Here is a 27,703-nt window from a genome sequence, read left to right on the forward strand (position 1 = left end):
CAGAGAGCGCAGACAGACTGCAGGAGAAGAGTGTGAGTGCAGGAGAAGAGTGTGAGTGCAGAGAAGAGAAGAGTGTGAGTGCAGGAGAAGAGTGTGAGTGCAGGAGAAGAGTGTGAGTGCAGGAGAAGAGTGTGAGTGCAGGAGAAGAGTGTGAGTGCAGAGAAGAGTGTGAGTGCAGGAGAAGAGTGTGAGTGCAGGAGAAGAGTGTGAGTGCAGGAGAAGAGTGTGGGTGCAGAGAAGAGTGTGAATGCAGGAGAAGAGTGTGAGTGCAGGAGAAGAGTGAGTGCAGAGAAGAGTGTGACTGCAGGAGAAGTGTGAGTGCAGGAGAAGTGTGAGTGCAGAGAAGAGTGTGTCTCTGCTAATCTGTCTGCTAACCTGCTTTAGTCTGCGGCCAGCATGACGCTGAGCGGGCGCTCACGCTGGCAGCAATGTGTGTGGCCAGCGTGAGTGAGCGCCTGTGCATGCACGGTGCTTAGCTGCTTGCCGCAGCAAGTAACATTGAATTTGCCTCTCACTGGCGCTTCACGTGAGCGGTTCGTCCAATGTGGGCGAACCAGCTCTGTGATGTCATGGCCGCGCACAGCCTCAGCCCGCACATGTCCCGACCGCTATTATTATACGCAAGATAGCCGTGAATATTTTTCTATTAACTGCCTGGATGTATAGATGCTTTGTTTGGTAATCTAATGCGTGAAAAAGTAAATAGCAGAGAGGTAGTATAAAGGTGTTACCGTGCAGAGGATCACATCCCAGCAGTGGGGCCAATTCTGTGAAAAAAAGAAGATATTTAAATGAGTTCACACAAAACTCAGTGTCTGATACCTTGTTTATTTATATTTCTCTGGTAACCATAATGTGTAGGGGGCTTAGTTTGAAGTATGTAGTAAATAAGCAGAGATCACGGAAACAGATAAAGGACAGTGTTACTCACAGGGACACCGGCAAAATATTTAGGTAAAATTAAGAAATGCCTTCGCATGAAACTCTTCCCACAAGGTTTTAATCCATGCAGTGAAGAGCAGAACACAACACAAACCGGGCAAGATTGACTAAATTGGGCTAAAACGTCACCCCTTCAGTGCCAAATGCATGGAGCGATCACGTGATGCGGTTTCAGTTCCGGCCGTTGGGCCCTTCAGTGTGATACCGATCGCGTACAGCCCCGACAAAAACAACAGGGGGCAATGGCGTGTGGTGTATGTCATAAGGACCCCTGGGTGGCACTTTAAGTGACAACAGGGCACTGAAGGGGTTAAAGTGCTTGGAGGCCAAATGACTAGGCTTTTGGTAACCCGAAGATGCACGGTCTTTCTAACACTTTAATAGGACTTCTGTGTATTGTTGTTGCACCCCAAACTCAGTTTTCGGTGAGAGAGTCGTCCTGCAGGTATTCCTAGCCTGACTGCCCAATCATTCAGTGTTACTAAAGGACCCCAATAAGCACAGCTTGCAGGGCAGGGCAGGGCAGAGGGGGATAGGATTCAAACTGGGAATTACATCAAATTACAATGGGGAAGCATATTTAAGAGCAGAAGTGCTAGAGCGAGAGGTCACGCCGTGACTCTGGGGCGAGGGAGGGCTCTGGGGATATGTGGAGGAAGTACTTTTTTAAAGAAAGGGTGGTGAATTCATGGAATAGACACTCTATATACTGTACGTTGTGGAAGCTCATATCTCATATAGAAAGGAACTTCAAAAATGCTTGTGATACACGGAAGGATGTCCTAAATATGAAAGAATACAAAAATGTGCAAAGTAGGTGTGCCAAGTATATCTAATCTGGAGCTTAATTCTATGTTTATATGTTCTTAAAGAGACTTTAATGCAAGCTGATACAGAGATGCATAAGGGAAAGTAGTGGATAGGATACCAGGAGAACTAAGGCCCATATTCACTAAATCGTGCTAAGTGTTAGCACACCTTAAAGAGGCAATCTAAGCTGGCCTTGTTTTGATTTTTTCCTTTTCCCCCCATGTATTTTTAACGTTGCATTGAAGCAGGAGGTTTCTGGAGTTGAACTCCATTCATTTCATAATATACAGTAGTACATAATATCTCATGAAACTGCATATAAAGTGCTCTCTAATCACACACCCCAGTAATGGGCATCAATGACATCTAGAGGTGAGACATGTCCCATACTGCACCTCACTGTATATACTGTGCTCTCTAATCACACACCGCAGTAATGGGCATAATCACAGCTAGAGGTGGGACATATTCAAAGCATGCACAACTGACCCTTAGTTTCAAAAAAACTTTTATTTATTTATTAGCACTTTTTCTTCCTGGGGATTGGGACACACGGAGAGATAACTGTCAATACACCTGAGAAATATGCAAGTGGTCTAATTTGAATATTCTCTCCCTCTCTCTCTCTCTCTCTCTCTCTCTCTCTCTCCAGTTAAGACTGATTTTGTACTATTTTTAGCTCTGTAAAATTGCTAAATTTAAAAAATATGGTGGAAAATGTTACGCGCGCGGTTAGGACACTTTAGCACACCTGTAATTACATCACACCTTACAACAGTCACCCAGTGGTGTATCACACATTCTCGTCCCGTCTAATGTACCACAAAGAGTTAGAAATACTTGCACAAGCACAAGGGGAAATCCCTTCCGTTTTTTATATTTCTAATTGAATTATGTGCAGGCCTCGTTAATAAATGTGTAATGTACTGTATGATAAACATATTATTAGGCATGTAACCTATGGAGAATGACATTTATACACAAATACCGACCTTCTGATGTATTCTTCCTGTATTTCTTCTTCTTATACAGAAGCAGCGCCACGGCTAGCACCACGGCTAGCACCACGGGTAGCGCCACGGCTAAGACGGAGGTGAGTCCTGCTAGAAACACACCCTGAGATATTCTCCCTGTTTGTTCAGTCTCTTTTTCTGTCAAATTAAAATTCAAACAATCAGGATTCTGGTAATAGAATTATTTAGGAAAAAATGCATTATTTGTAATCTTCTTCTATTACCCTTTGATATCCTTTCACGTTTTCAGTGACCATGCAATAGTGTACTGTGTAAGGAAAATTAAACCGCCCCATTTCAAGCCCTAAAGTTCTCCTCACTAGAACATTTAGAAACTTTAACCCACAACAGTTTCTGGATGACCTTACCAACTGCCCATGGCACAGAATCGATTTAATTCCCGACCCTGATTCTGCGCTCGACTATTTCCAATCAGAGTTCTTAAAACTCTGCGATACCCATGCTCCACTACGCAAAATAAGGGTACGGGGGGCCTACCTTCCATGGGTTACAACTGACCTTATAGCACTCTACCAGCTCAGGGATGCCTTGTGGAAAAGCTACAAAGTAACTGGCACTACCGAGGATCTCTATCACTACAGATGCCTGCGGAACATGTGCACAAGGCAAACAAGGTATGCAAAAGCACAATATTACCCTGACTATCTCCTCCAAAATACATCAAACCCAGCTAACTTCTGGAAGATTATCAACAATATATTCCAGCCTTCTAACCATCAACAACCAAGTAATATCACTAAGGGGGATATTACTCTGACAAACCCCACTGACATTGCAAATGCATTCAATGATTACATTGTGGGGTGTGCCACTAACTTATTAGCGAAACGTAGCCCAAACCACAAACCTGAATCTCATCCTGGGAGTACCCACATAGCCCCACCCCCTCCCAACACTGCCCAAAATTTTCAATTTGGCCCAGTATCTGAAGAGGAGATTACACAAGCGCTCCTCAAACTAAAACTAAGCAGCCAATGTGGACCTGACTTACTACAATCTAGGTTCCTACGTCTTGGTGCCCCAGCCATTGCCAAACCAATTGCTTCCATAGTCAACTCTATCCTGTCTGCAGGCCATATCCCTAAAAACTGGAAAACTGCCAGAGTTGTTCCAATCTTCAAAAGTGGGGACAAAAACACTATCTCAAACTACAGGCCAATCTCACTTCTCCCAATTCTATCCAAAGTCATGGAAAATGTTTCCACTCCCAACTAAGCGATTACTATACCAAGACAAATTTCCCTAGCCAATTCTAATCTGGCTTTCGCCCCAAACACTCCACCATAACTACCCTGCTAAAAGTTTGCAATGAAATCCAGTGTGGAATGGAACGGGGTCAACTCACTGGTGCAGTATTCCTAGATTTTGCAAAGGCTTTTGATACTGTTGATCATGCTATCCTGCTTAACAAACTCCAGAGCTCTGGAATAGGGAAGCATGCTTTAAACTGGTTTCAGACCTACCGGTCAGGCAGATCCCAACATGTGTCCATCTCAGGCTCTAACTCCAACCCCCTGGATATCACCTGTGGTGTCCCGCAAGGCTCTGTTCTGTGGCCCCTACTCTTCTCAGTGTTCATCAATGATCTTCCCACAGCTTGTAAGAAAGCCTCAATACACATGTATGCATATGACACAATCCTATATGCACACAGCCATAGCCTCTCTGACCTTTAACACATACTTCAGTCTGACTTTTTGAGACTCGAAAACTGGATTTCCCAAAACAAACTGTTTTTAAACACTGACAAGACTGTAACAATGGTATTTGGGACCAAGACTACATTTTTAAAGCTTCCAGCGACTGAGCTCCAGATTAGAACCAACGCTAACACCACCCTAACACCTGTCACTAGTTTTAAATACCTGGGCATATGGTTTGACTCCCACTTAACATTCGGGATGCACATTGATACCCTGACAACCAAGACCTATGCCAAACTAGGGGTACTTTACAGGAACAAATCCTACCTAAGGCCTTGCCCCCGCTGCCTACTACAGCGTCCGCTGTGGCGGACGAGAGCCCTCCCCTCAATGGCGCCGGGCCCGCTGCGAGGGGGGGCCGCAGCGCTGGGGCGAGAGCTGCTCCTGCTCTCAATAGAATTGAGAGCAGGACTCGCGTCGAGCGATACGGCACGCCCCCCCGGCGGTTCAGCCAATGAGGGCGAACCTGCCGGGTGACGTCATGGCCGCGCCCCCGTCACTCCTCCGCCATGCCCCCCCCCCGTTCTCTCTTCTTGCAATGAGCTGCAGACCAGGTAATCGGCTGCACGCGCCGCCAATCTCGCGGGCGCGCGTTGCAGTGGAGATAACGGGGCCTTAGCCTAAGTCTCCTGGTCAGAAAGCATATCGCACAGCAGATGCTAATGCCAATTATTGACTATGGAGACATAGTATATGGCTCGGCACCTCAAACCAACCTTAGCAAACTTGACACCATCTACAACTCAATTTGTCGTTTTGTTCTCCAATGCAACTACAACACACATCACTGCGAAATGCTCAAAGAACTAGATTGGTCATCACTTGAGTCTAGGTGCAAAGTTCACCTTTCCTGTCTTGCCTTCAAATTCTTTATGGGCAAGCTACCCAGCTACCTGAACAAGCTCCTCACCCCTACCACATGCAGCACCTACCATCTGAGATCAGACTCCAAAAGACTGTTCATGGTCCCAAGGCTCAACAAAGTATCCGGACGCTCCTCCTTCTCTTATCGTGCACCCCAAAACTGGAACAACCTACCAGAGACTCTCACATCCTCCACCAGTTTAAGTTCTTTCAAATCTAAGGCTGTCTTACATTTTAATCTTATCTGTAACTGTTTCATACGCCTATAATATATATTTTCTTTAACCGCTCATGCAATGTCTTGTATATAATGTATACCCTGTTAATTTATGTAACTGTATTTGTAACCATGTATTATTTGTTTTACTCTGTGCCCAGGACATACTTGAAAACGAGAGGTAACTCTCACTGTATTACTTCCTGGTAAAATATTTTATAAATATATAACATCAGTGTCAAGAAAAATTAAAGAGTGAATATGTGTTTCTATTGTGATTCTCCCTTACCAGAACCAATTACTAAGGATGGAAACTCATGTTTTGGAAACAAACATACAGTACATTGTGTTTTGCTTTTGCCATGACTATCTGGCTATCTGGGCCACTAAAGGGTGATATTGTATAATGTTATTAATGTTTTTGTAATCTATCATATTTTTCAGGTGGGTTTGGGTTTGTTTGTATGTACAGTATATCTTTACTTATATAGCACCCACAGCTGTACTTAGTGCTTTACAAGAGATACCACAGTACAGGGGAATTATCATACAATAAGTGCAACAAATAAGGCTCCGCTTACAGTGCCTGGCGAAGCGACGTCACTCCACAACAAATCAATTTACTCCGTCGCCAGCGTGACTGAAAATTTGGAAGCCGGGTAAATTAGATTTTTTACAGACAGTCGTCACATGTGACTGTCTCTAAACCAATCAAATTGCGCGGTCCGCCCCCTTTAGTGACGTCACTGGCCTTGTCGCAAGTGACGTCACTAAAAATCTAATTGCAACTTTCGCTGGAGGCGACAGCAACGGGTGACGTTATCAGTCGCGGTCGCCAACACTATAAGCGCGGTCTAAGATCAGACAATAGGAAAGGAAATGCCTGCCCTGGAGAGGCTGCCGCCTCCTGTCCAATCACCTCCCTTGTCTGAAAGCTGCTCTGACAACTGACAACTAAGAAAGGCAGCTGTTGTATGCACCATATATTCACCAACAGCACATAGTCATCTCATATGAAATAGAAACGTTTTGTTTAGGTTTCGTACATAGGACTCTCAGCGCTTGCATTTCACTCTAAATTAAAAACTTTGTAATGGGGAAGATAAAGTAATTTGCTCTTTGACGTATTGTCTCTTAGCATAGCAATGTGGGGCACAGAATATTACCAGGACATGAAAGAGAAGGTGGTAATAGTTACAGTAAATCGCCGTGTTCCATGCCATAATCCTGCCTTACCTGCAGTAGATGTTATACATATAAAGAGAGAATACAGCTTACCCAGAGCGGCTGTGTTAGATTCAGTCATACAGCGCGGGGATTTGAGTTTGAGCCCAGCAGCCTAACTGGTCTGTGTATCATCATATAGTTTGGGAATTAGTGAAAATCACCAATAATAATAATACCTTTTAGAAACTTATTTTTGATCATTTGATTAGGTTGGGATTCTTTCTGCGAATAATATCTTTAAAGCCATATCTATAATTTGTAGTTATAACTAATTAATAAGTACCTTGGATCACAAGCTCTGTCCAGATAGTTTTATATCCCTTTGCATCATTCAGATACACAAAGCAGACGTATTTCCCAGCATCAGACGGACGTACACGTTTCAGTACGAGGGACAGGTTTCCTCTGGGAAATTCCTGTGGAAATAGCTGCGTTCTTCCATGAAATCCCTTTTCCTGATAATCTGGATGGTCTTTTCCATAAAAAAAGCTGTGAACAACCTCACGATTTTCCCTCTGCCAGTTCACAACAAGGTTTTGAAGTATAAATTCGTCATCATGTGTAACGACACAAGGCAGCAGCACATCTTCTGCCATAAACCCTGTGATCTCTGAGGAGCGGGCGCCTGAGAAAGCAAGAAATCATTAGAAATTGGTCCTGGAAAAACAGAATTCTCTGCACATTGTATCATATATATTCACACCCCGGCCTACTTGAGAATTAGTTTTGTTGTTTGTTTTTCAACGTTCAGAGACTTCCCGTAGTTGCGAATGAGATGAGGTTCATAGATGACATCTTCATCATTTGGAATGGGTCACCAACGGCCCTGAAGGCATTCATTTTGGGCCTCAACCACAACAATCTGAATATCAAACTGACTAGCACTATTGATCTGGACTGTGTTGACTTTCTCGACGTTAGAATTAATATTGATCTGGATGGAAGCATCAGTACCGATATTCATCGCAAAAGTACTTCCACCAACTCAATTTTGCATGCATCCAGTGCCCACCCGGCACATCAAATACAGGGTGTGCCGGTGGGTGAATTTTTACGTCTTAAGAGAAATTGCTCACAGGAACGGACCTTTAGTGCTAGGGCGGTGGAGATGACCTCGCGTTTCCGAGATCGGGGTTACAGTAATTCCATCATTGGTAGAGGAAGATCCAAAATTAAAGACAGATCCCGTATTTCACTCCTGACAGGCACAGTGGAGGACAAAAAGAAAAAGAAAACAGCAGATACGACCATACGCTTCATTGGCGCCTATGATCGCAATTGGCGGAGGTATAGGGAAGCCATCCAAAAACATTGGCACATCCTCACCACAGATGCGGATTTGAAACAAGTTCTGGGTGAGAGAGTTAATTTGGTTAGCCGTAGGGCACCTATATCCCCAATAGATCCTCCATCTTTCTTACAAGAGAACAATTAAAAGGTTTTACACCTTGTCGATCATGCTCAGCCTGCCATTATATGCAGGCTAGCAAGGAATTTTATGATTCTAGAGGACTTACAAAATTTGAAATAAGGTCTACTTTGAATTGCAAGTCTAAGGCCCGGGCCATAGAGCACTCAGGCGTGCTGAGGCGTGCTGAGCCGCGCTGAACAGATGCAGAACGCCCCTGCATCTGCTATCAGCGCGGCTATAGTTTCTCCATGCTGATGCGCGCTGAGGAGGAGAAACTCTTCCCCGAGCGCCAAACTGATATTTGGTGCTCGGGGAAGCGGAGGAGCGGTCACGTGACCGCTCCCATCCAATGGGGCTGCAGCCGGCTCCCTACAGAGCAGCCATTACCAGACAGAAGGCATTGAGGCATTGTGTGTGTATGTGTGTGTATGTATGTATGTATGTATGTATGTATGTATGTATGTGTGTGTGTAGGAGGGGGGGGAGAGGAGAGGGTGATGCCCCGATCGCTGTCTCCCTTCTGCTCCGGTCCCTGCCCCCCTTCTGCTTCGGTCCCTGTCCCCCTTTTGCTCTGGTCCCTGCCCCCCTTCTGCTCCGGTCCCTGCCCCCCTTCTGCTCCGGTTCCTGCCCCCCTTCTGCTCCGGTCCCTGCCCCCCTTCTGCTCCGGTCCCTGCCCCCCTTCTGCTCCGGTCCCTGCCCCCCTTCTGCTCCGGTCCCTGCCCCCCTTCTGCTCCGGTCCCTGCCCCCCTTCTGCTCCGGTCCCTGCCCCCCTTCTGCTCCGGTCCCTGCCCCCCTTCTGCTCCGGTCCCTGCCCCCCTTCTGCTCCGGTTCCTGCCCCCCTTCTGCTCCGGTCCCTTCCCCCCTTCTGCTCCGGTTCCTGCCCCCCTTCTGTGTGTGCATTGTGTGTGTGTGTGTTTGCATTGTGTGTGTGTATGTGTATGCATGTGTATGCATGTGTGTGTGTATGTGTGTGTGTGCCTTGTGTGTGTGTGTGTGTGCATCTGTGTGTGTGTGTGTGTGTGTCTGTGTGTGCATATGTGTGTGTGCATTGTGCGTGTGTGTGTGCAGTGTGTGTGTGTGCATGTGTATGCATGTGTATGCATGTGTGTATGTGTTGTGACAAACGCCCCTCTTTTGTAGTGCTGACGTCTGTCTGGGTTCTTCCCGACACAGTCTTCTAGGGTTATTTAATACAAAAACAGGATCATGCAAAGTATTAAGCTGCTTAACTCAGGCTTCTGCCTGCTTTATTTTCATCCAAGTAAGGTACTGCAGCTTTAACATGTGTAGGTTAGAGGTACTCAGATACTTTCATTCAGCAGTTCACTCATTTCATTGTTACAGTATTTCCCACACTGTTATTTCAAGTAAAAAGAAACCAAATCATATAAACAAAATCCTATCCCTTTCAGGGATCTAACTACACATCAAAATCAGTCTCTCTAACAGCTGCTGGCCAACTAAACTGGTTCCCCAGCTTAAAACAATGCTCTCTCATTTAGGGTCACAAGATACAGCACAGTCTTTTAGCAACAGCAGTAACCATTTGTTTGTCTTATCTGTTTGGGGTGTCCAGGCAAATCCTCTGGTACTGTGATACGTGGAGAGGCCGTCAACCTCGATACTGGATGCAGGAGAGTAGCGACACCCCCAGCCCCCAGGCTCCAAGGAGAGAGAGTGAAATGCAAAACCTCTCTGCTCTAAATACCTGTGCATGTGATTAGAAGAGCAGGTGAGGGAGAACTAGAGCCATTGTAATCTGTGGTCTGGATTTTCCATCCAGCTGCCTGAGTTAATGTGAAGCTGTGGAACGGATCATTTTTAGCTATTCCTACACTTTCTGCTCTAAAAATGGGGCAGAAAGCTGCCTAACATCTTTGGACTATGTCACATATCCCCCTCCCCAGCTCACACCTACTGGGGTGAGCGGCCATGGACCTCACTGGGGTGAGCGTCCTACCTGAAATACTTGAGCTAACTCCTCACTACAACATTAAGTATTCACATGATACGAATATGAACTTCATTATAAATTTACCAACCGAAAAGGGCATTTTTTTTTTCTTCCATATTGTAAGCTACCAATATTTTTTCTCTTATACTACAGCCTTGTAATCTTAAGGGCCATCAACCCTGTATATTAATTTGTAGTTTAGCTACATTTTCAACACAGAGAACCAATATAACATTGTAATATTGACAAAATGCTTATTTGCATAGTTAAGTGTCCGTGACATAGTCCACACGTGTAATAAAAAATAAATCGGTCAGTTCCCCCAAACTTTTTTTTTTTTTTTTGACTTCCAGTCTATTGCATCCTTTGACTTTATTTCATAGCCCGCTGCAACCTGCAAATGACTGGACTGTTTCTTTAGCTTCTGATGAGACCCTTGGACCAGATTCTCCTTGGCTCCACAGTGTGGTCCAGATTGGTGAGATATGGAACTATTCAGGCGCCGTGTTAACCTTCGTTGTTTTTTCTTTTCAATCTTTGATTTCCCTTTTGTGGCCATTACCAGGCCTTTGGGTTTTGGAGACCTAGTTGCCTCTGTACAAACGTAGTCCATATTAACCATGTCATCAGGATCTGTCAACAAGTTTGTGTTTTCAGGAACTGCCACCCACTTGGCTAAAACATCTTCTGTGTTGTCCTGGGTGTGTCCACTAGTTTGATAATCTTCTGGACAACGTAAATGAAATTGAGGATCTGGATTTTTGAATTCCAGATCAGGGAGTATATTCTCAGGAGGGTGCCTATCTGTTTCTGGAATAACAGCAGCACAATCAAAGTCAATTCTTTCTCCTTCCTCTTTGTCATCAGTGAGGGCATTGAGTTTACTTTCCCTGGTCTCCTTTTGTGACCGTGTCTCTTTTAGCCTTGGAATCTCTTTCTCCAACTTCATCTTTATAGCAAATCGTAATATTGCAACAGCATTGAAGATACACGTATAGGAACGTACAGCTTGCTTGGTTAGGAGGTAGGATTGATAGCCCGACTGAACCACTTTAGCCGCTTCTCCCATGTCCGTCATCTGTTTCAGAGCGAGGTTTAACTCTGTTTCATTTTCTCTATTCTTGACCTGCAGCTGCAGGTGCTCCTTCCGGGTCTTGTCCAGCTCCAGCTGCAGCCGGGCCCCCTCATTTGCCGTGTGGTCCAGCTGCTTGTAGATATCGGCCATCTCGCTTTTATAGCGCAGTGTCAGGCAAACCACCTGACGGACGGACACCTCCTCTCTCTTGGCGCACTGTATCTCGCGCTCAGCCATCTGCTTCTGCAGCTCTCCAACCTGATCGTGCCAGACCTCCCTCAGGGTCTTCACCTCTTTCTGGTGCTTGCTCTGGGTTTGAATCAGCGCCTCCATTTTTTAGAGCTCTGCAGATTGTGTCGCCTGGATCGCCGCTGATTCTGTATTCTGCAGTGCTTCCTGCATTTCTAACTTTTCCTGGATCAATTGCTTCTCCACTTTTTCTGCTTGGTGAAGCTTCTCATCACCTTCACTGATCTGGTCAGTCAAGTCTGAATTTTTCTGTGTCAGACTTACATTCTCTCTTTTTACAGTCTCTAAATTACTCAGGGTATTCTCATAGGTTTCCTTCAATGTACACAGCTCTGTGCTGCGAGCGTAGACCTCATGGCGTGAGAGTTCCAGCTCTGCTTTAAGCGCGCTAGCCTCTTGCCGAGAAACCCCCAACTCTGTGATGAAGTTTTGCACATCTTTCTGGGACATCTCATAGCATAGTTTCCAGTCAGTTCTTGTTTTCTTTGATTCGCTTGGCTCTCTGCCTATGATGGTAGCAGTAGCCTTTGTCATCTCTAGGCGTGTCGTCATTCCTGGGACGATTGCGCCAGGCCCTATGGGCTGTTGCTCATCTCGGCGCCTTTCTGACGCATGTCCTGACAGTGCAGGTTCAAGTGGCTCGGTCAGTTCCCCTGTGACTTGAGGAACAGTTTTCTTTCTTTTTGCTTTATTAGCTCCAGAGATATCAGTGGTCCTGGGCACACACTCACTGTTATCAGCTTCCACATCTTGCTTGCACTCACAGGGCGTTGCTTGCTTTTGCAGCTGTTTGTCTTTGAAAATTTTGGGGCACACATCTTCCATGTGACCTACTTCACGACAGGCCCAGCATACTAAATTCATCTGTGGGTACGGCTCTCCTCCAGGGTCGTGATCATAGTATGGCCTGAAGGGACACTGTTTTGTATGGTTACGTACATTACACAACAAACATTTCACGTCGGCCATTTTAGAAACCCGGCAGGGACAATTGCTAGCTGCAATTTCACTCACTTCAGCAACTTACATACAGCACTTGCTAGCTGCAAATTCACTCACTTCAGCAAAAGGCATTAGCTTTACAAACAGCACTTGCTAGATGCAAAAAAAAATTTTTTTCTTCAGCAAAACATTTTGGTTTTCTGTTTGGGTTCAGGGTGCTATTGCATCCACACTTCGCACATTCTCTGTGTATGCTAGAAGCACAACTGATATACACAGTGGAACAGACTTCACTCATAGCATCTGTATTTTACTTCAGCTGGGCGGCCATTTTAAACCCCCGCATTTATTTGCAAACCCACAGACTTTAGTGTCTGCCCGCATTCTCCACCATATGTGACAAACGCCCCTCTTTTGTAGTGCTGACGTCTGTCTGGGTTCTTCCCGACACAGTCTTCTAGGGTTATTTAATACAAAAACAGGATCATGCAAAGTATTAAGCTGCTTAACTCAGGCTTCTGCCTGCTTTATTTTCATCCAAGTAAGGTACTGCAGCTTTAACATGTGTAGGTTAGAGGTACTCAGATACTTTCATTCAGCAGTTCACTCATTTCATTGTTACAGTACTTCCCACACTGTTATTTCAAGTAAAAAGAAACCAAATCATATAAACAAAATCCTATCCCTTTCAGGGATCTAACTACACATCAAAATCAGTCTCTCTAACAGCTGCTGGCCAACTAAACTGGTTCCCCAGCTTAAAACAATGCTCTCTCATTTAGGGTCACAAGATACAGCACAGTCTTTTAGCAACAGCAGTAACCATTTGTTTGTCTTATCTGTTTGGGGTGTCCAGGCAAATCCTCTGGTACTGTGATACGTGGAGAGGCCGTCAACCTCGATACTGGATGCAGGGGAGCAGCGACACCCCCAGCCCCCAGGCTCCAAGGAGAGAGAGTGAAATGCAAAACCTCTCTGCTCTAAATACCTGTGCATGTGATTAGAAGAGCAGGTGAGGGAGAACTAGAGCCATTGTAATCTGTGGTCTGGATTTTCCATCCAGCTGCCTGAGTTAATGTGAAGCTGTGGAACGGATCATTTTTAGCTATTCCTGCACTTTCTGCTCTAAAAATGGGGCAGAAAGCTGCCTAACATCTTTGGACTATGTCACAGTGTGCATGTGTGTGTGTCTGTGTGTGCATATGTGTGTGTGCATTGTGTATGCATGTGTGTGTGTGTGCATGTGTATGTGTGTGTCTGTGTGTGTATATGTGTGTGTGCAGTGTGTGTGTGCGCATTGTGTGTGTGTGTGTGTGTGTGTGTGTGTGTGTATGTGTGTGTGTGTGTGTGTGTGTGTGTGTTTATGCATGTGTGCATGTCTGTGTGCGCATATGTGTGTATGCATGTATGCATGTGTGTGTGTGTGTGTGTGTGTGTGTGTGTGTGTGTGTGTGTGTGCATTGTGTGCATTGTGTGTGTGTATGTGTATGCATGTGTATGCATGTGTGTGTGCATCTGTGTGTGTGTGTGTCTGTGTGTGCATATGTGTGTATACATGTATGCATGTGTGTGTGTGTGCATTGTGTGCATTGTGTGTGTGTATGTGTATGCATGTGTGTGTGCATCTGTGTGTGTGTGTGTCTGTGTGTGCATATGTGTGTATACATGTATGCATGTGTGTGTGTGATTGTGTGCATTGTGTGTGTGTGTGTGTGTGTGTGTGTATCCATGTGTATGCATGTGTGTGTATGTGTGCATGTGTGTGTGCATCTGTGTGTGTGTGTGTCTGTGTGTGCATATGTGTGTATACATGTATGTGTGTGTGTGTGTGTGTGTGTGTGTGTGTGTGTGTGTGTGTGTGTGTGTGTGTGTGTGTGTGTGTGTGTGTGTGTGTGTGTGTGTGTGTGTGTGTGTGTGTGTGTGCATTGTGTGCCTTGTGTGTGTGTGTGTTTGCATTGTGTGTGTGTGTGTGTGTGTGTGTGTATGCATGTGTATGCATGTGTGCATGTGTGTGTGCATCTGTGTGTGTGTGTGTGTGTGTGTGTGTGTGTGTGTCTGTGTGTGCATTGTGTATGCATGTGTGTGCGCATTGTGTGCATTGTGTGTGTGTGTGTGTGTGTGTGTGTGTGTGTGTGTATATATATACATGTGTGTGTGTGTATGTGTGTGTTTGCGTGCGTGCGTGAATATATTTATCAAAGTTGCACAATGTTAATAAATAATTTATTCTCACCACATGTCTTTATTTTTTTAATTTTTCAAATATTATATAATATACACACACACACACACACACACACACACACACACACACACACACACACACACACACACACACACACACACACACACACACACACACACACACACACACACGTTCCCCAGTGACACACAAACACACAGAACACTTCAAAGTGACACACACACACACACACACACACACACACACACACACACACACACACACACACACACACACTGACAGCTACCAAGTGACACACACACACACACACACACAGTGATACCCGCCTCCCAAGCGCGCTTGCTGTCTCCTCTGTCAGGACAGCAAAAAGCTCCTGGTAGCGTGAGCGTCAGCAAGCGAGAGCACTGCTCAGCGACGCTCAGTGCACTATGTCCGAGGCCTATGGCTGTGATCTATTATCTTAAATGTCCGTGCCCAATGATCTACATTGGGATGACAACTAGAGAGCTTAGATTTCATGTTTTGGAACACGTTCGTAACATCAAAAATAGTGATCATGACTTTCAAAGTGGACGCAAATTGACCACAGTTGCAAGACACTTTAGACTTAAGCACAATTCAAATATTGATCTGTTAAAAGTTTTTGCCATTGATCAGCTTTTTGGGGCATTAGAGGTGGCGATCTGGAAAGATCATTATTACAACGTGAATGCCGCTGGATCGTTAAATTGGGAAGCTTGCTGCCCCTAGGTATGAACGAATACATGGGGTTCGCAATGTTCATTTAACGATCCCTTGTGTGTTTTTTTCATCTGAATTTATGGGCACTTATATAAATATATATAGTTTTATTTAAGTTGCCAGCCTTTGTCACCACTAGTATTTGTTTATTTCATCATTAACACATATTGCACTATTTACTCATTAATTTGTGTACTTATATGTGTTTTCTGTATATGATTTTTGGCAGTTTGATCTTTTTTCAAATTTTTGAAATGTAACTTTATCTTCTGGTTCCTCTACATATATATAGACATATACTCTATTCTCCTCTTTTTATTAGTTTTTATTCGTTTTTGCCCTCTACAGACTTTTTATCTCTTCTGTGCTGTATTAATTATCTCTTATTTTTCTCCTTGCACTAGGCAGTTAATCCCTGCCTCATACTGCAGTTTCCTTAACGAATCAGGGTCCCTGGAGAAAGTTCATTACCATTGCCTCTTTCCAGCTGACTCATTTTCCTGATTACCCCATACGTCACAAATTGATCAGACTATTTAAATGTTTGCTATCATACTACACGGTAAGCCCCCGGATGAAGCAGGTGGCGAAACGTGCATGTCGGGGCTTGTTTGTCTCTCCTGGAGCCGGTGGTGCCCCCAGCTGACATCACTTCTTCCTGCTGCATCACGTGTTTCCGCCCGACGCTCCCACTACACAGGGAGCATGCGCAGTGTGGCGGTTGCAGCCGTGATTTACCATCCCTGAACCCACGAGTATTCCCCTTGGCTGTGGACATTTGTTACTGCTGGACTTATGCTAAGTATCTTTTGCACCTTATTTGGACTCTGTTGCATATCATCTGTCAATCAGCCAACCTCTGTGTGTGCCAAATTTCACCTATTCCATCCACTGCATATTATTGCTGCTACAAACACATTGGGGGTTATGCACTAAGCAGTGATAAGTACTTTTAAGTGAGATAAAAAGCCATTATAGCGTGATACTGCCTTCTGTGAGATTCACAAAGCAGTGATAAGTCTTTTAAGTGAGATAAATGCCTTTATAGCGCGATACTGCGTTCTGTGAGATAAGTGCTTTTAAGTAGCCATTATAGCACGATACTGCACTGTTATCACTGCTTTGTGAATCTCACAGCAGGCAGTATCACGCTATAAAGGCAGTTATCTCACTTAAAAGCACTTATCACTGCTTTGTGCATAGCACCCATTGACTCTCTATAGGCAGTGTTCGACAATAAATTATAACTAATCGCCTGTAGCGAGTGGATTTAGGCCGCTGGCGAGCCTTTGCTGCGGCTCTAGGAATTCCCCTGCTCGCGCCAATTTTTTATTTTTTTATTTATTTTAAATAAATAAATAATCCCCCTCCCTGATTGGTGTGACGCGGGTATGTTCATGATGCAGAGGCTTTGGCGCCTCTTCCTGTTTTAAAGGTCTTCCATGGTGTCTTTTAAAGTTGTCACCTATTCTGTAACTACAAGATTTCCTCGGCTGTGTCGGAGGGATTCACCTAGTTTCTGTGGTAGGCTGTGGTTCAAGCATTTAGGGTCAGCCCCACCCCCCCTGACCCCGATCCCCGCTTGCTGCCCGGGGCGGGTGGTAGGCTTGGAGAGTCCCGCGGCTGCAGCCCAGGCGCTTCCTCTCCATCCCACGCTCCTTTGCCACACGCGCAGTGGGAGTGTACCCCCTGGTCTCCACTTCCCCTCCGGTCTCCGCTGCCCCTCGGTCCCCGTTACTGCTCGCGCGGGCCGCGAGATGGCAGTACGGGTGTTCCCCCAGGTCTCCGCTTCCCCTCCGGTCCCTGCTCCCGCTTCCCCTCCGGTCCCGCTGGTCCCCGTTACTGCTCGCGCAGGCCGCGAGATGGCAGCGCGGGTGTTCCCCCTGGTCCCCGTGTCTGTCTCCGCTCCCCTCCCACAGAGTGAGTGTGTGTGTATATGGGATAGTGTGTGTGTATATGGGATAGTGTGTGTGTGTGTATATGGGATAGTGAGTGTGTGTGTATATGGGATAGTGTGTGTGTGTGTGTGTGTGTGTGGGTGGGATAGTGTGTGTGTGTGTATATGGGATAGTGTGTGTGTGTGTATATGGGATAGTGAGTGTGTGTGTATATGGGATAGTGAGTGTGTGTGTGTGTGTGTGTGTATATGGGATAGTGTGTGTGTGTGTGTGTGTGTGTGTGTGTGTGTGTGTGTGTGTGTGTGTGTGTGTGTGTGTGTGTGTGTGTGTGTGTGTGTGTGTGTGTGTGTGTGTGTGTGTGTGTGTGTGTGTGTGTGTGTAAATGGGAGAGTGTGTGTGTGTATATGGGAGTGTGTGTGTGTGTGTGTGTGTGTATGTGTGTAGGTGGACGCTCACAGAGGTATGCAAGGGAGATTGATTAGGGTGTGTGACAGGGTAAAGTCAACCCCTATCAATTATGCATGGGAAACATATGTCTGAGTGCTTCATCCAGCACTCATAAGGGTTAACTCAGGTGGAAGTTAGGTAATCAGGAAGTAAGCTGACACCTGAGAGCCAGGAAGGTAGATAAGGATCTTGTTACCAGCAGTAGCTGCCTGTCTCAGATGAGAGCACATGGATAGATGTGCTGCTAGCCAGAAGGATACAGCACACTACTTACTGTAGCCAAAGTAAGATTTGTTTCATTTGTTTGCATGACTGCTTAAAAAGACTCTGAAGGTTTGGTTATGGTTTAGCCAGCCAGCCTGCTAGCTAGGAATGCTGTGTTAGTCAGTTTTCTCCCAACGAGGAGCAGGATTTATTTGCTTAAAGGGACAGTGTACCCGCATGTTATGTTGCTGTGGAGAAATAAAGCCACTGAACGTTTTCATTTATCCTGAAACTACACGTGTGGACTGTTCCCTGACCTCGGCTACAGGCCGTCCTGCCACAGGTGGTGTCAGAAGTGGGATGTTGGACGGGCCCTGTATCTGAAGGGCCACACACACACACAGATGGGGAAAAAAAATGGAGACAATTTTTTCTCAGTTCCTTGAGCAACAGCTCCAGCTAGCAGAGAAGCAAGCTGAGCGACAAGCCCAGCAAGATGAGCAACAGGCCCGGCGAGAGGAAAAGCTACTCCAATTGCTGGCCGAAGGCCCAGCCCCAGGCAGACCAGGGATTCCAAATAATCCACCGGTGATGCTGCATAAAATGAAGCAAAACGAAGACCCAGAGGCATTTCTCCTCACTTTTGAAAGGGTAGCCACGGCCCACGGCTGGACAGTTGATCGCTGGGTAACGACTCTGGCTCCACTCCTCATAGGGGAAGCTCAGGCAGCCTACCAGGCTCTTCCAGCAGACGAGGCCATGGACTATCAGCAACTAAAGGCTGCTATTCTGGATCGCCTAGGCCTCACTCCAGAGACCTACCGACAGCGGTTCCGGACAGTCAAATATACAAACAGAGACAGACCCCAGGTCGTAGCCCACCGCTTAGTAGACTTATGTTCCAGGTGGATACAACCGGAAAAACATGACAAGGCAGAGATCCTTGAACAGTTTGTGCTCGAGCAGTTCATACAGATACTGCCCCCCCTCCTCCCGCTCCTGGGTAAAAAGACACGCTGCATTTTCCCTGGATTCAGCGGTCCGCTTAGTGGAAAACGTCCTGGGCGACGACACCCAACAGGATAGCTGGGAACGGCCGTGCAAACACCAGTTGCTTCCGGTGATGCTAGAGGCAGGAGAGCAGACAATCGAGGGGGCTACAACCCGCCAGCTCGGGAGATCCAGTCAACCCGATCGGAAGACCCTTTCCCATCTCGGAGGGTTCCTGGTACAAACTCCCGCAGAGACGCCCATCCTGAGTCCGAGGCCACTGGATCACTCAAGGGAGGCCGCCACCCACAGTATTCCCCGAGAACCTGGACTCCTGTCACCTACCCGGTGGAGAGGATAACCCCACCAATCAGAAGGGAGGACCCCATCCAACAGCGGAGAGGTCCAAACACCGAGCCCCGTCGAGAGCTTCCGCTGACGACCGAGGTTGCGGATTCAGGAGATGATGAGATGGACTGTTCATATGGCAGAACCACTGCCACAGCTTGTCTCCGAGGGGACCACAATCCGTGGTTAGTCCCGGCATCTCTGGAGGGGACAAAAGTAAACGCCATGCTGGACTCGGGCTCTGGAAAAACCCTGATCCTAGAGGGCCTAATTCCAAGCAATAGACTATCTTATGACTCTCCTTGGAATATCGAGTGTATCCATGGGGATACAAAGAGATACCCGACGGCGAACGTTCTACTGCGTATCCAGGATCAAGAGGCAAGCCTACTAGTGGGAGTTGCTCCCTGGCTACCTGCTCCTGTTTTACTTGGCCGAGACTGGCCCTACCTCGAAACATTGTTGGCCCCTACTCCTACAGAGCCTACTTCTCTGGTACCGGAGAAGCCCGGAGACTTGTTCCCTTTTTCCCCAGAGATTTTTCCCCATAGACACCATGTCCCAAAGACACGTAAACAGAGACGTGCGGAAAAAGAGGACTGGTTAAGAAAGGCTGGGACTCTTGGTAACATTAGTCAGCCCAAAGGACTGCAGGTCATGGCCGGGGATGACCAGGGTGGGAACAGATAGACACTGGAATTTTGCCAGACCTGGATCTTCCTGACTTCCATCAGAGGCAGAGGGTGGACCCAGCTCTGGTTAGACAATATGAGAAGGTGGTACAGGTCAACAACAAGATAATGGATGAACAGGGTGTAAAAGTGTTTCCACATTTTGAACTGTTGAATGACATTCTATATCGGGTGAATAAGGTTACACAAACGGGGGAGGTCATTCGACAGATGCTAGTCCCTAAAGGGTTGATTAAAACGGTGTTCACCCTAGCCCATACTCTCCCATGGGGTGGTCATTTGGGCAGAGATAAAACCACGGACCGCATCTCGTCCCGGTTTTATTGGCCAGGCATACATGGTGACATCATGAAACTATGTGAGACATGTCCTGAATGCCAGTTAACTAGCCAAAAAGGACAGAAGCCGGCTCCCTTGTGTAAGAAATCCAATTTAGCAATAATTATATTGTAATGAATGAATCGGTTATCAAAGGCAGAATGTTAAAGTATACAGTATAATAGTCTGGACTTTCCTTCATATCTATATATTATATCTGATTGTATTCTCGGTTATAGAGTTATTTTGACGGTGCAGCTGTCCTAAAAGGTCAGAGTAGGCAGAAACCCTGTTTAGGTTTGACACTGAGTGACTATTGACAACTGTGACTTTAGCTGAGAGTAGAGGCTGTGACAAAAGCTCTGAGACCCCTCTTGTCCTTACTGTATTTGGTATTCTATGTTTAGAATAAGTGTGCTGTTTGTTATGCGATCATAGTTTGAAACTGCAGGACCTAATTTGGAATAGAAATATATATTAAGAGAGCTGATTCAAGGAATATTTTATGGATAAATACAACAGTGAGCTCAGTAAGCTTTAGGAAGGAAGGAAGGATGGAGAGAAGATAGGCCAGACGAAGAAAGACCAGGCCAGAGTGATGATATCATGAAGAGGAGAAAGAAATGTTAATACCTGAAGAGAATATTAACAGAAAGAAGGTTACTATGTGCAACTGTTCTTAAGAATATCAATCTATTTGAAACATCACCATCGTCATTCTTACTATTTTTGTATGTAAGTAATTATTTTCAAAATAAACGTTTTGTTTTTGTGTGCAAACGACAAGAATGCTGAATTCTGTTATACTGATGTGAATCTATACAAAAAGCGAATTTAAGGACATTTAACATTGGCGAGCCAGCCTTCATTCAGTTTTTTCGTCACATTTGGATTAGAGGGGGTGTGGTCGATACATCCTGGATCCAAGATTTGAGAAAAAATTGAAACGAACCAAAGGAAAAAAGAAGTGTCAAGTTTTTGGTAGATTTGACTACAGTTGATTAACAGATCAGAGACAGAGAACCACGTTTCACGAATCTCCTAGAGGGAGACGGACTGTTCGGGGGTTGCCTTTGTCTGGTCAAGTTTCCCAAGGAAGAAGGTACATTTGCGGGACGTGCAGGGAGCATTGTCTGGAGCATTTGTATACGCTGAATGGAATAGCGTGGAATTTCTTCAAAGAAACGTTGCGACGTTTGTGGGGGAACAATTCGAGTTTTTGCAGCACAAGTTTTCGGTGAAAGAAAATACTTAACAAAACGTAAGTAATGGAATTTATTAATTCATATGCAAATGACAGTAATATGATGTTAAATGTGTTACCTCATACATCTACTGACACTGAATTATGGAATTCTCTGTGGAATCAGGTGCAAATAGAAAATGAGTAGGCTGGCTAAGATCTTCCCCGGGTTCCCGGATTTGTGCTGGAGGGGATGCGGGCAAAAAGGAGATATGGTTCATATTTGGTGGAGTTGCCCAAAAATTCAGATATTCTGGGTCATGATACAAAGATTGATCAGAGAGTACTTGGGGGTGGAGGTTGAGGTGGAACCGCTGACCATGGTGCTGGCCAAACCAATAGATGAATTAGGAACGGCAGAAAGTAAGATGATCACTCATGTACTGACAGCTGCCCGCTGTGCTATTGCGGCTGCCTGGAAAAAGGTGAATGCGCCTTCTAGGCAGACTGTCTTACGGAGACTAAGGGAAATAAAGATGATGGAGCTCCTCACAGCACAGTTGAACCAGAAAACTGACAAATTTCACAAAATTTGGGAAATATGGCCAGGAAACTAGGGAAATATATATAAATATATATCATTTATATAAATAAATACAGAAATACCAGACAAATGGGCTCGTCCTACCCCCCCCCCCTTCCACCCCTCCCACCCTTCTTTTTCTTCTTTTCTACGTTCTTCTCTATCCTTTGTTAAGCTCATGAGAGACGCGTGTTATATCAATTATTTTATTTCAGATGACGAACTGTTAATGCTCTTTGTTGTATGGACAATATATTTGTTATGTCTCTCTAAAACAATAAAAATAAATTGAAACAAAAAAAAGAAAATGAGAGAATAGATAAGAAAATACTAACTATGCATAAAGATAAGAAAAAATTAAGAAATGTCATGAAAATGATCAAAGTGTTTAATTTGATGGTTTTCAATGATGAGAATTCGCATAAAATTGAAGTTGTAAAAACTGATCAATGTTCAAATTGTAACATTTTACATAAACGCATACATGAGTTAGAAAAACAAATTGAAACATCCAATATCAAATTTGCATGCGCTGCTGGTAAAGACAAAAAGAAAAAAGATACTCAAGGGGCGTCTTTTATTCCTAGTTCTAGTGCAGACGTAGATGTGACTGACATTAGCAGCACAGAACTGACAAGGAAAAAGTTCCATGACAAAGCAGCCACACTGAATTTAAAGATTCACAATCATTTAATGAAGGTATTAAAAGATATACCTGATTATAAAAATCACCTGGATGCATTTCATAATGCAGACATTTTTGAATCTTATACAGATCGATTTAATTTGACTGAGGAACAAAGAAATAAGATTTACAAACTGTGGTTACCAACTCACATGAGTCGAAGGTTAAAAATGCCTGTCAGCATGCCTCAAGTGGATGATAACGGTGATTTTATACAAGGGTCCTGCATTGACAGGCTTAGCCAATTAATTTACATTTCCACCGGACATGCCATTACCGTTGATATTTTGGAAGATCTTAAACCCAAAATTACAGAGGATACTTTTGAGTTTATGTTAAAATTCCAGACTGCATACAAATTACTGTTTTCTGATCAAGATTCTGAAGAGAAAATGATTAGAGCATTTGTAAAAAATTTTACATTTTTAGATCCAGTAACATTAGCAATTGCTTCTGAGAAAGAATCATTAGAAGTTGCTGCTCTTTTTATTGATAATATTAGACGTCAGTTTTTGCAGAATAATCCCAGACTTAAAATCTCAGAAATTGTTAATGATAGAAATGCCTTTCATGCCACTCAAAAAAGTAAAAGCTCTTGGAACAGTCAGAGTGACAGGAGTGACAACTGCAGAAAAGACAAGCCTTTGCGGCTGCAAAGTTTAAAATGTTTTCATTGCGGAGAAATAGGGCATTATAGAAGAAACTGTGACAAATTCTTAGATCTACAAAAAAGTTTGCGGAAAGAGAATGTATTTGTTCAGCACACAGACACTAATGATCTCACACACAAACAGGTTTGTAACATAACTCACATAGACGAAACAGTTAATTCATCCTGACTAGACTATCTGAAACCACGTCCTCTTGAAGTATTAACTCCAGTAACTTTGGATAAAGAAGGAACCTTAGGGGGGTTTGATACAGAGTTTTTAATAGATACCGGGGCACAGTTAAGTGTAACAAAAGAAAAGTTACCAATGTTGTCAGGAACACCTCTTTGTAATATTGTGGATTTAGGCAATAAGGCAATTTGGAAAAATTGTAAAGGAAGAAAGCCTGTGTTAATTAATCCTTCTGAATATGGTAACGAGAAAAGTGTTTGTCCAATTAAAATGGTCACCAGTGAGTTTCAATTACCTGAAATCAGTGATAATTTTTGTGTCAAGCCAATACTTAAGAAAGATTTCCAAATAACACAAAAAACAGGACAGGATTTTCTCACTGAAGGAAATGCAATAGTTGATTCCTTGGCTAAGGAAGAGGTTTTAACAGAACAGAATGTAGTGCTTACAGAGACTATTGCCACAGCGACAGTCAGGCACAAAGATATGCAGCTCCTTTCCTTTACAGAGAAACAGGCAAAGGATACGTCCATTGCTATTTCCCGGGTTGATTTAAAGCCTTCTCGTGTCCATGAAGGAAAGGCCATAAATCATGAAAGTTTGGGTCACGTAGGACAAGAGACACTTTTGGAAAGTTTAAAAGGAAATCCTGGGCTCAAAAGGCAAAAACCACCTTTCCAATGTATTGCACCAGCAGATGGCCCAGGGTCCATATGGCAAATTGATCACAATGGTTCCGTACCCTCAGGGAAGAATGGGTTAAAACATGTTTGGATTACGGGAGCTGTCTTTTCAAAATGGGTTGAGAGCATTCTGGTCAAGCAAAATGATGCAATTACTACAGCACGAGTTTTTTGGAATCATGTTTTTTCCAGATGGGGTTTTCCACGCATTCTTGAGTCAGATAGGGGTTCTCATTTCACAGGTTTAGTGATGAAAGTTTACATGTGAAATTTTAGGGATTAAATAAAGATTTAAAGTATCATCCATAATCAGTTGGTAGAATAGGATTTAAAATTTAGGAATTAAAATAGGTCTTCTGTATTTCCAAAATTTTAAAAGGGGGGAAGTGAAGTAGATGACAATTATGATCATTTTTTTTAATGAAAAAAAAGTATTTGGTAAACAAATTGAGAAGGATCTTATGATATAGTTAACATTATAATTAACATTATGTTAAAGGTTATGTTTGTGATTTATGTATGTAACATGTAGACAGTACTGTAAGTGTATGGTCCAGATGGACTAAGGTTAAATATATTTACCAATATAATGATACTGCTATATTTTTACAGGTCATATGTAATTGTGTGATGAATAAAGAATACGATTGGATGATCGGAGTCAAGAAGAATGAGGAAAATCAACAAGAGTCATCACCGATGGGACTGAATATTTTTTCATTTTTTAGGAAAAAGGACAAAATGACTATTTTTTATTATATTTATTACTACTGGCACTATTGAAAGAAATAATCAATACTGAAAAAGTACAAGGGGGAATTGCATCTCTAGGAGTACAACAAAGTTTGCTAGAAGAATTGTTATTGGTTCAAAATTATACAGATTTATGGGTGTAATGTACAGTATGTACAAGTATTATTATTTTTTCTTTAAAGATTCATATTAGGAAAAGAAAGAGTTTTATTTCCTAGAACAGTACTAGAAAGTGGTAGTAATATTCAGTTATTATTTTATAGTCTCCAATATCCAGATTTTTATTTTTTACACAATTATAGCAAGACTTAACGGATAGATTTTTTACGCTTGTTTACATTTTTATTCTAAAATACTTTGTTTATTACGTCAGGTCAAGATTATTTATCATTCATGCTTACTTTGTATTGAAACAGTAAAAACCTTTAATGATTGAAGAATTAAATTGTATTGGAGGAAATCAGTAGGAATATATTTACACATTCTTGAGAGATGTAAATATGGTTTCATTACAATTTAATATAGCTCAAATAAATGAGTTTGAGTTCTCTTGGGAGAAAGGGACTGAAGAAATTTAGAAAGATGAAGGTTTACTTCAGATGTTACAAAAAAATTAAAAGCAGAAATTGTTTTTCAACATGAAGAAGGTAAACTAAAAGAGATAGAACATGATGGGTAATTACAGGCTTAATGGGCAAAGTTTTTAAAGAAATCTGTTATAATGTATCAGTATTGGGAAATATCTCATTTGTCTTCATCATTGTACGTTGTTATAACATGATATATTGTTTTTCAACTCTTGGTAATATGTATTGTGAAGGCAGAGTAATTCAGAGGTATGCTGTATTCTGACATTCTGTTTGATAAGTTTTGAATGTGATATGTATGGTTGTTTGAAAGATTTATAGTGATTCTATTACAATCTAATTTAGGGGGGCTGTAAGAAATCTAATTTAGCAATAATTATATTGTAATGAATGAATCGGTTATCAAAGGCAGAATGTTAAAGTATACAGTATAATAGTCTGGACTTTCCTTCATATCTATATATTATATCTGATTGTATTCCCGGTTATACAGTTATTTTGACGGTGCAGCTGTCCTAAAAGGTCAGAGTAGGCAGAAACCCTGTTTAGGTTTGACACTGAGTGACTATTGACAACTGTGACTTTAGCTGAGAGTAGAGGCTGTGACAAAAGCTCTGAGACCCCTCTTGTCCTTACTGTATTTGGTATTCTATGTTTAGAATAAGTGTGCTGTTTGTTATGCGATCATAGTTTGAAACTGCAGGACCTAATTTGGAATAGAAATATATATTAAGAGAGCTGATTCAAGGAATATTTTATGGATAAATACAACAGTGAGCTCAGTAAGCTTTAGGAAGGAAGGAAGGATGGAGAGAAGATAGGCCAGACGAAGAAAGACCAGGCCAGAGTGATGATATCATGAAGAGGAGAAAGAAATGTTAATACCTGAAGAGAATATTAACAGAAAGAAGGTTACTATGTGCAACTGTTCTTAAGAATATCAATCTATTTGAAACATCACCATCGTCATTCTTACTATTTTTGTATGTAAGTAATTATTTTCAAAATAAACGTTTTGTTTTTGTGTGCAAACGACAAGAATGCTGAATTCTGTTATACTGATGTGAATCTATACAAAAAGCGAATTTAAGGACATTTAACACCTTGGTTCCTCTGCCCTTGGTAGCTGTCCCATTCGAGAGAATTGGGGTAGATCTGGTGGGACCTTTAGAACCCTCTGCGAAGGGACATAAATTTATACTCGTTGTGGTAGATTATGCCACCAGATATCCTGAGGCCTTCCCTCTGAGATCAGCCACTGCTAAACAGGTTGCTCACAGGCTGTTAGAACTGTTCTCTAGGGTAGGACTTCCCCAAGTAATGTTAACTGACCAGGGAACAAATTTCATGGCAAAGTTAATGCAGGATGTCCTGAAGTTATTGGAGGTAAAATCCGTCCGGACCTCAGTCTACCATCCTCAGACTGATGGATTGGTAGAGAGGTTTAACCGTACTTTAAAAACCATGCTTAGGAAGTTTGTGGACACTGAAAAGCGAGCTTGGGATGAACTTCTCCCTTTCCTGTTGTTTGCGGTACGAGAAGTTCCCCAATTATCCACAGGCTTCTCCCCGTTTGAGCTCCTATATGGACGCCAACCTCGGGGTATTCTCGACCTACTGAAGGAATCCTGGGAGGAGGAGCCCTCCCCCTCCAAGAATACCCTTCAGTATGTCATAGACCTTAGAAATCGCCTAGACATGATAGGTCGGTTTGCTAAGGAAAACCTAAAATCTGCTCAAGAACGTCAAGAAAGGCAGTATAACCAAAATGCTCGCTTGAGGGTCTTCCAACCTGGGGACCAAGTGATGCTACTACTACCGACATCAGAGAGTAAACTCCTTGCGAAGTGGCAGGGTCCTTTCCAAGTTCTCCGCCGCACCGGGGAGGTGAACTATGAGATCTCTCAACCAGGGTCCAGGAAGGGTAAACAAATCTACCACGTGAACCTCCTGAAGCCCTGGAAAACAATGAGATCGCTGTTCATCCACCCTCGGGAAGGAGAGACAGATTTGGGTCCGCAGCTTCCAAAGGGTAGTACGTACAATGACCATCAGGTTCCCATGGGGGGGCAGTTAACAACGGAACAAAGGTCAGACCTACTAGAATTATGTGACCAG

General features: G+C 43.6%; 1 protein-coding gene across 2 annotated transcripts in view; it reads right to left on the reverse strand.

The window, feature by feature from the left end:
- Positions 1-27,703, reverse strand: part of LOC142494809 (NACHT, LRR and PYD domains-containing protein 1 homolog) — an 81,804-nt gene that overhangs the window by 16,556 nt on the left and 37,545 nt on the right. For both annotated transcript variants that reach the window (XM_075599308.1, XM_075599309.1), the window contains exons 6-8: positions 7,081-7,422; positions 2,745-2,903; positions 732-767 (exon numbers count right to left, since the gene is read on the reverse strand). In XM_075599308.1, the coding sequence (XP_075455423.1) occupies positions 732-767; positions 2,745-2,903; positions 7,081-7,422 (537 nt within the window). The remainder of the gene's footprint in view (positions 1-731; positions 768-2,744; positions 2,904-7,080; positions 7,423-27,703) is intronic.

Source organism: Ascaphus truei, chromosome 5, assembly GCF_040206685.1.
Source record: "Ascaphus truei isolate aAscTru1 chromosome 5, aAscTru1.hap1, whole genome shotgun sequence".
Classification (NCBI taxonomy): Eukaryota; Metazoa; Chordata; class Amphibia; order Anura; family Ascaphidae; genus Ascaphus; species Ascaphus truei.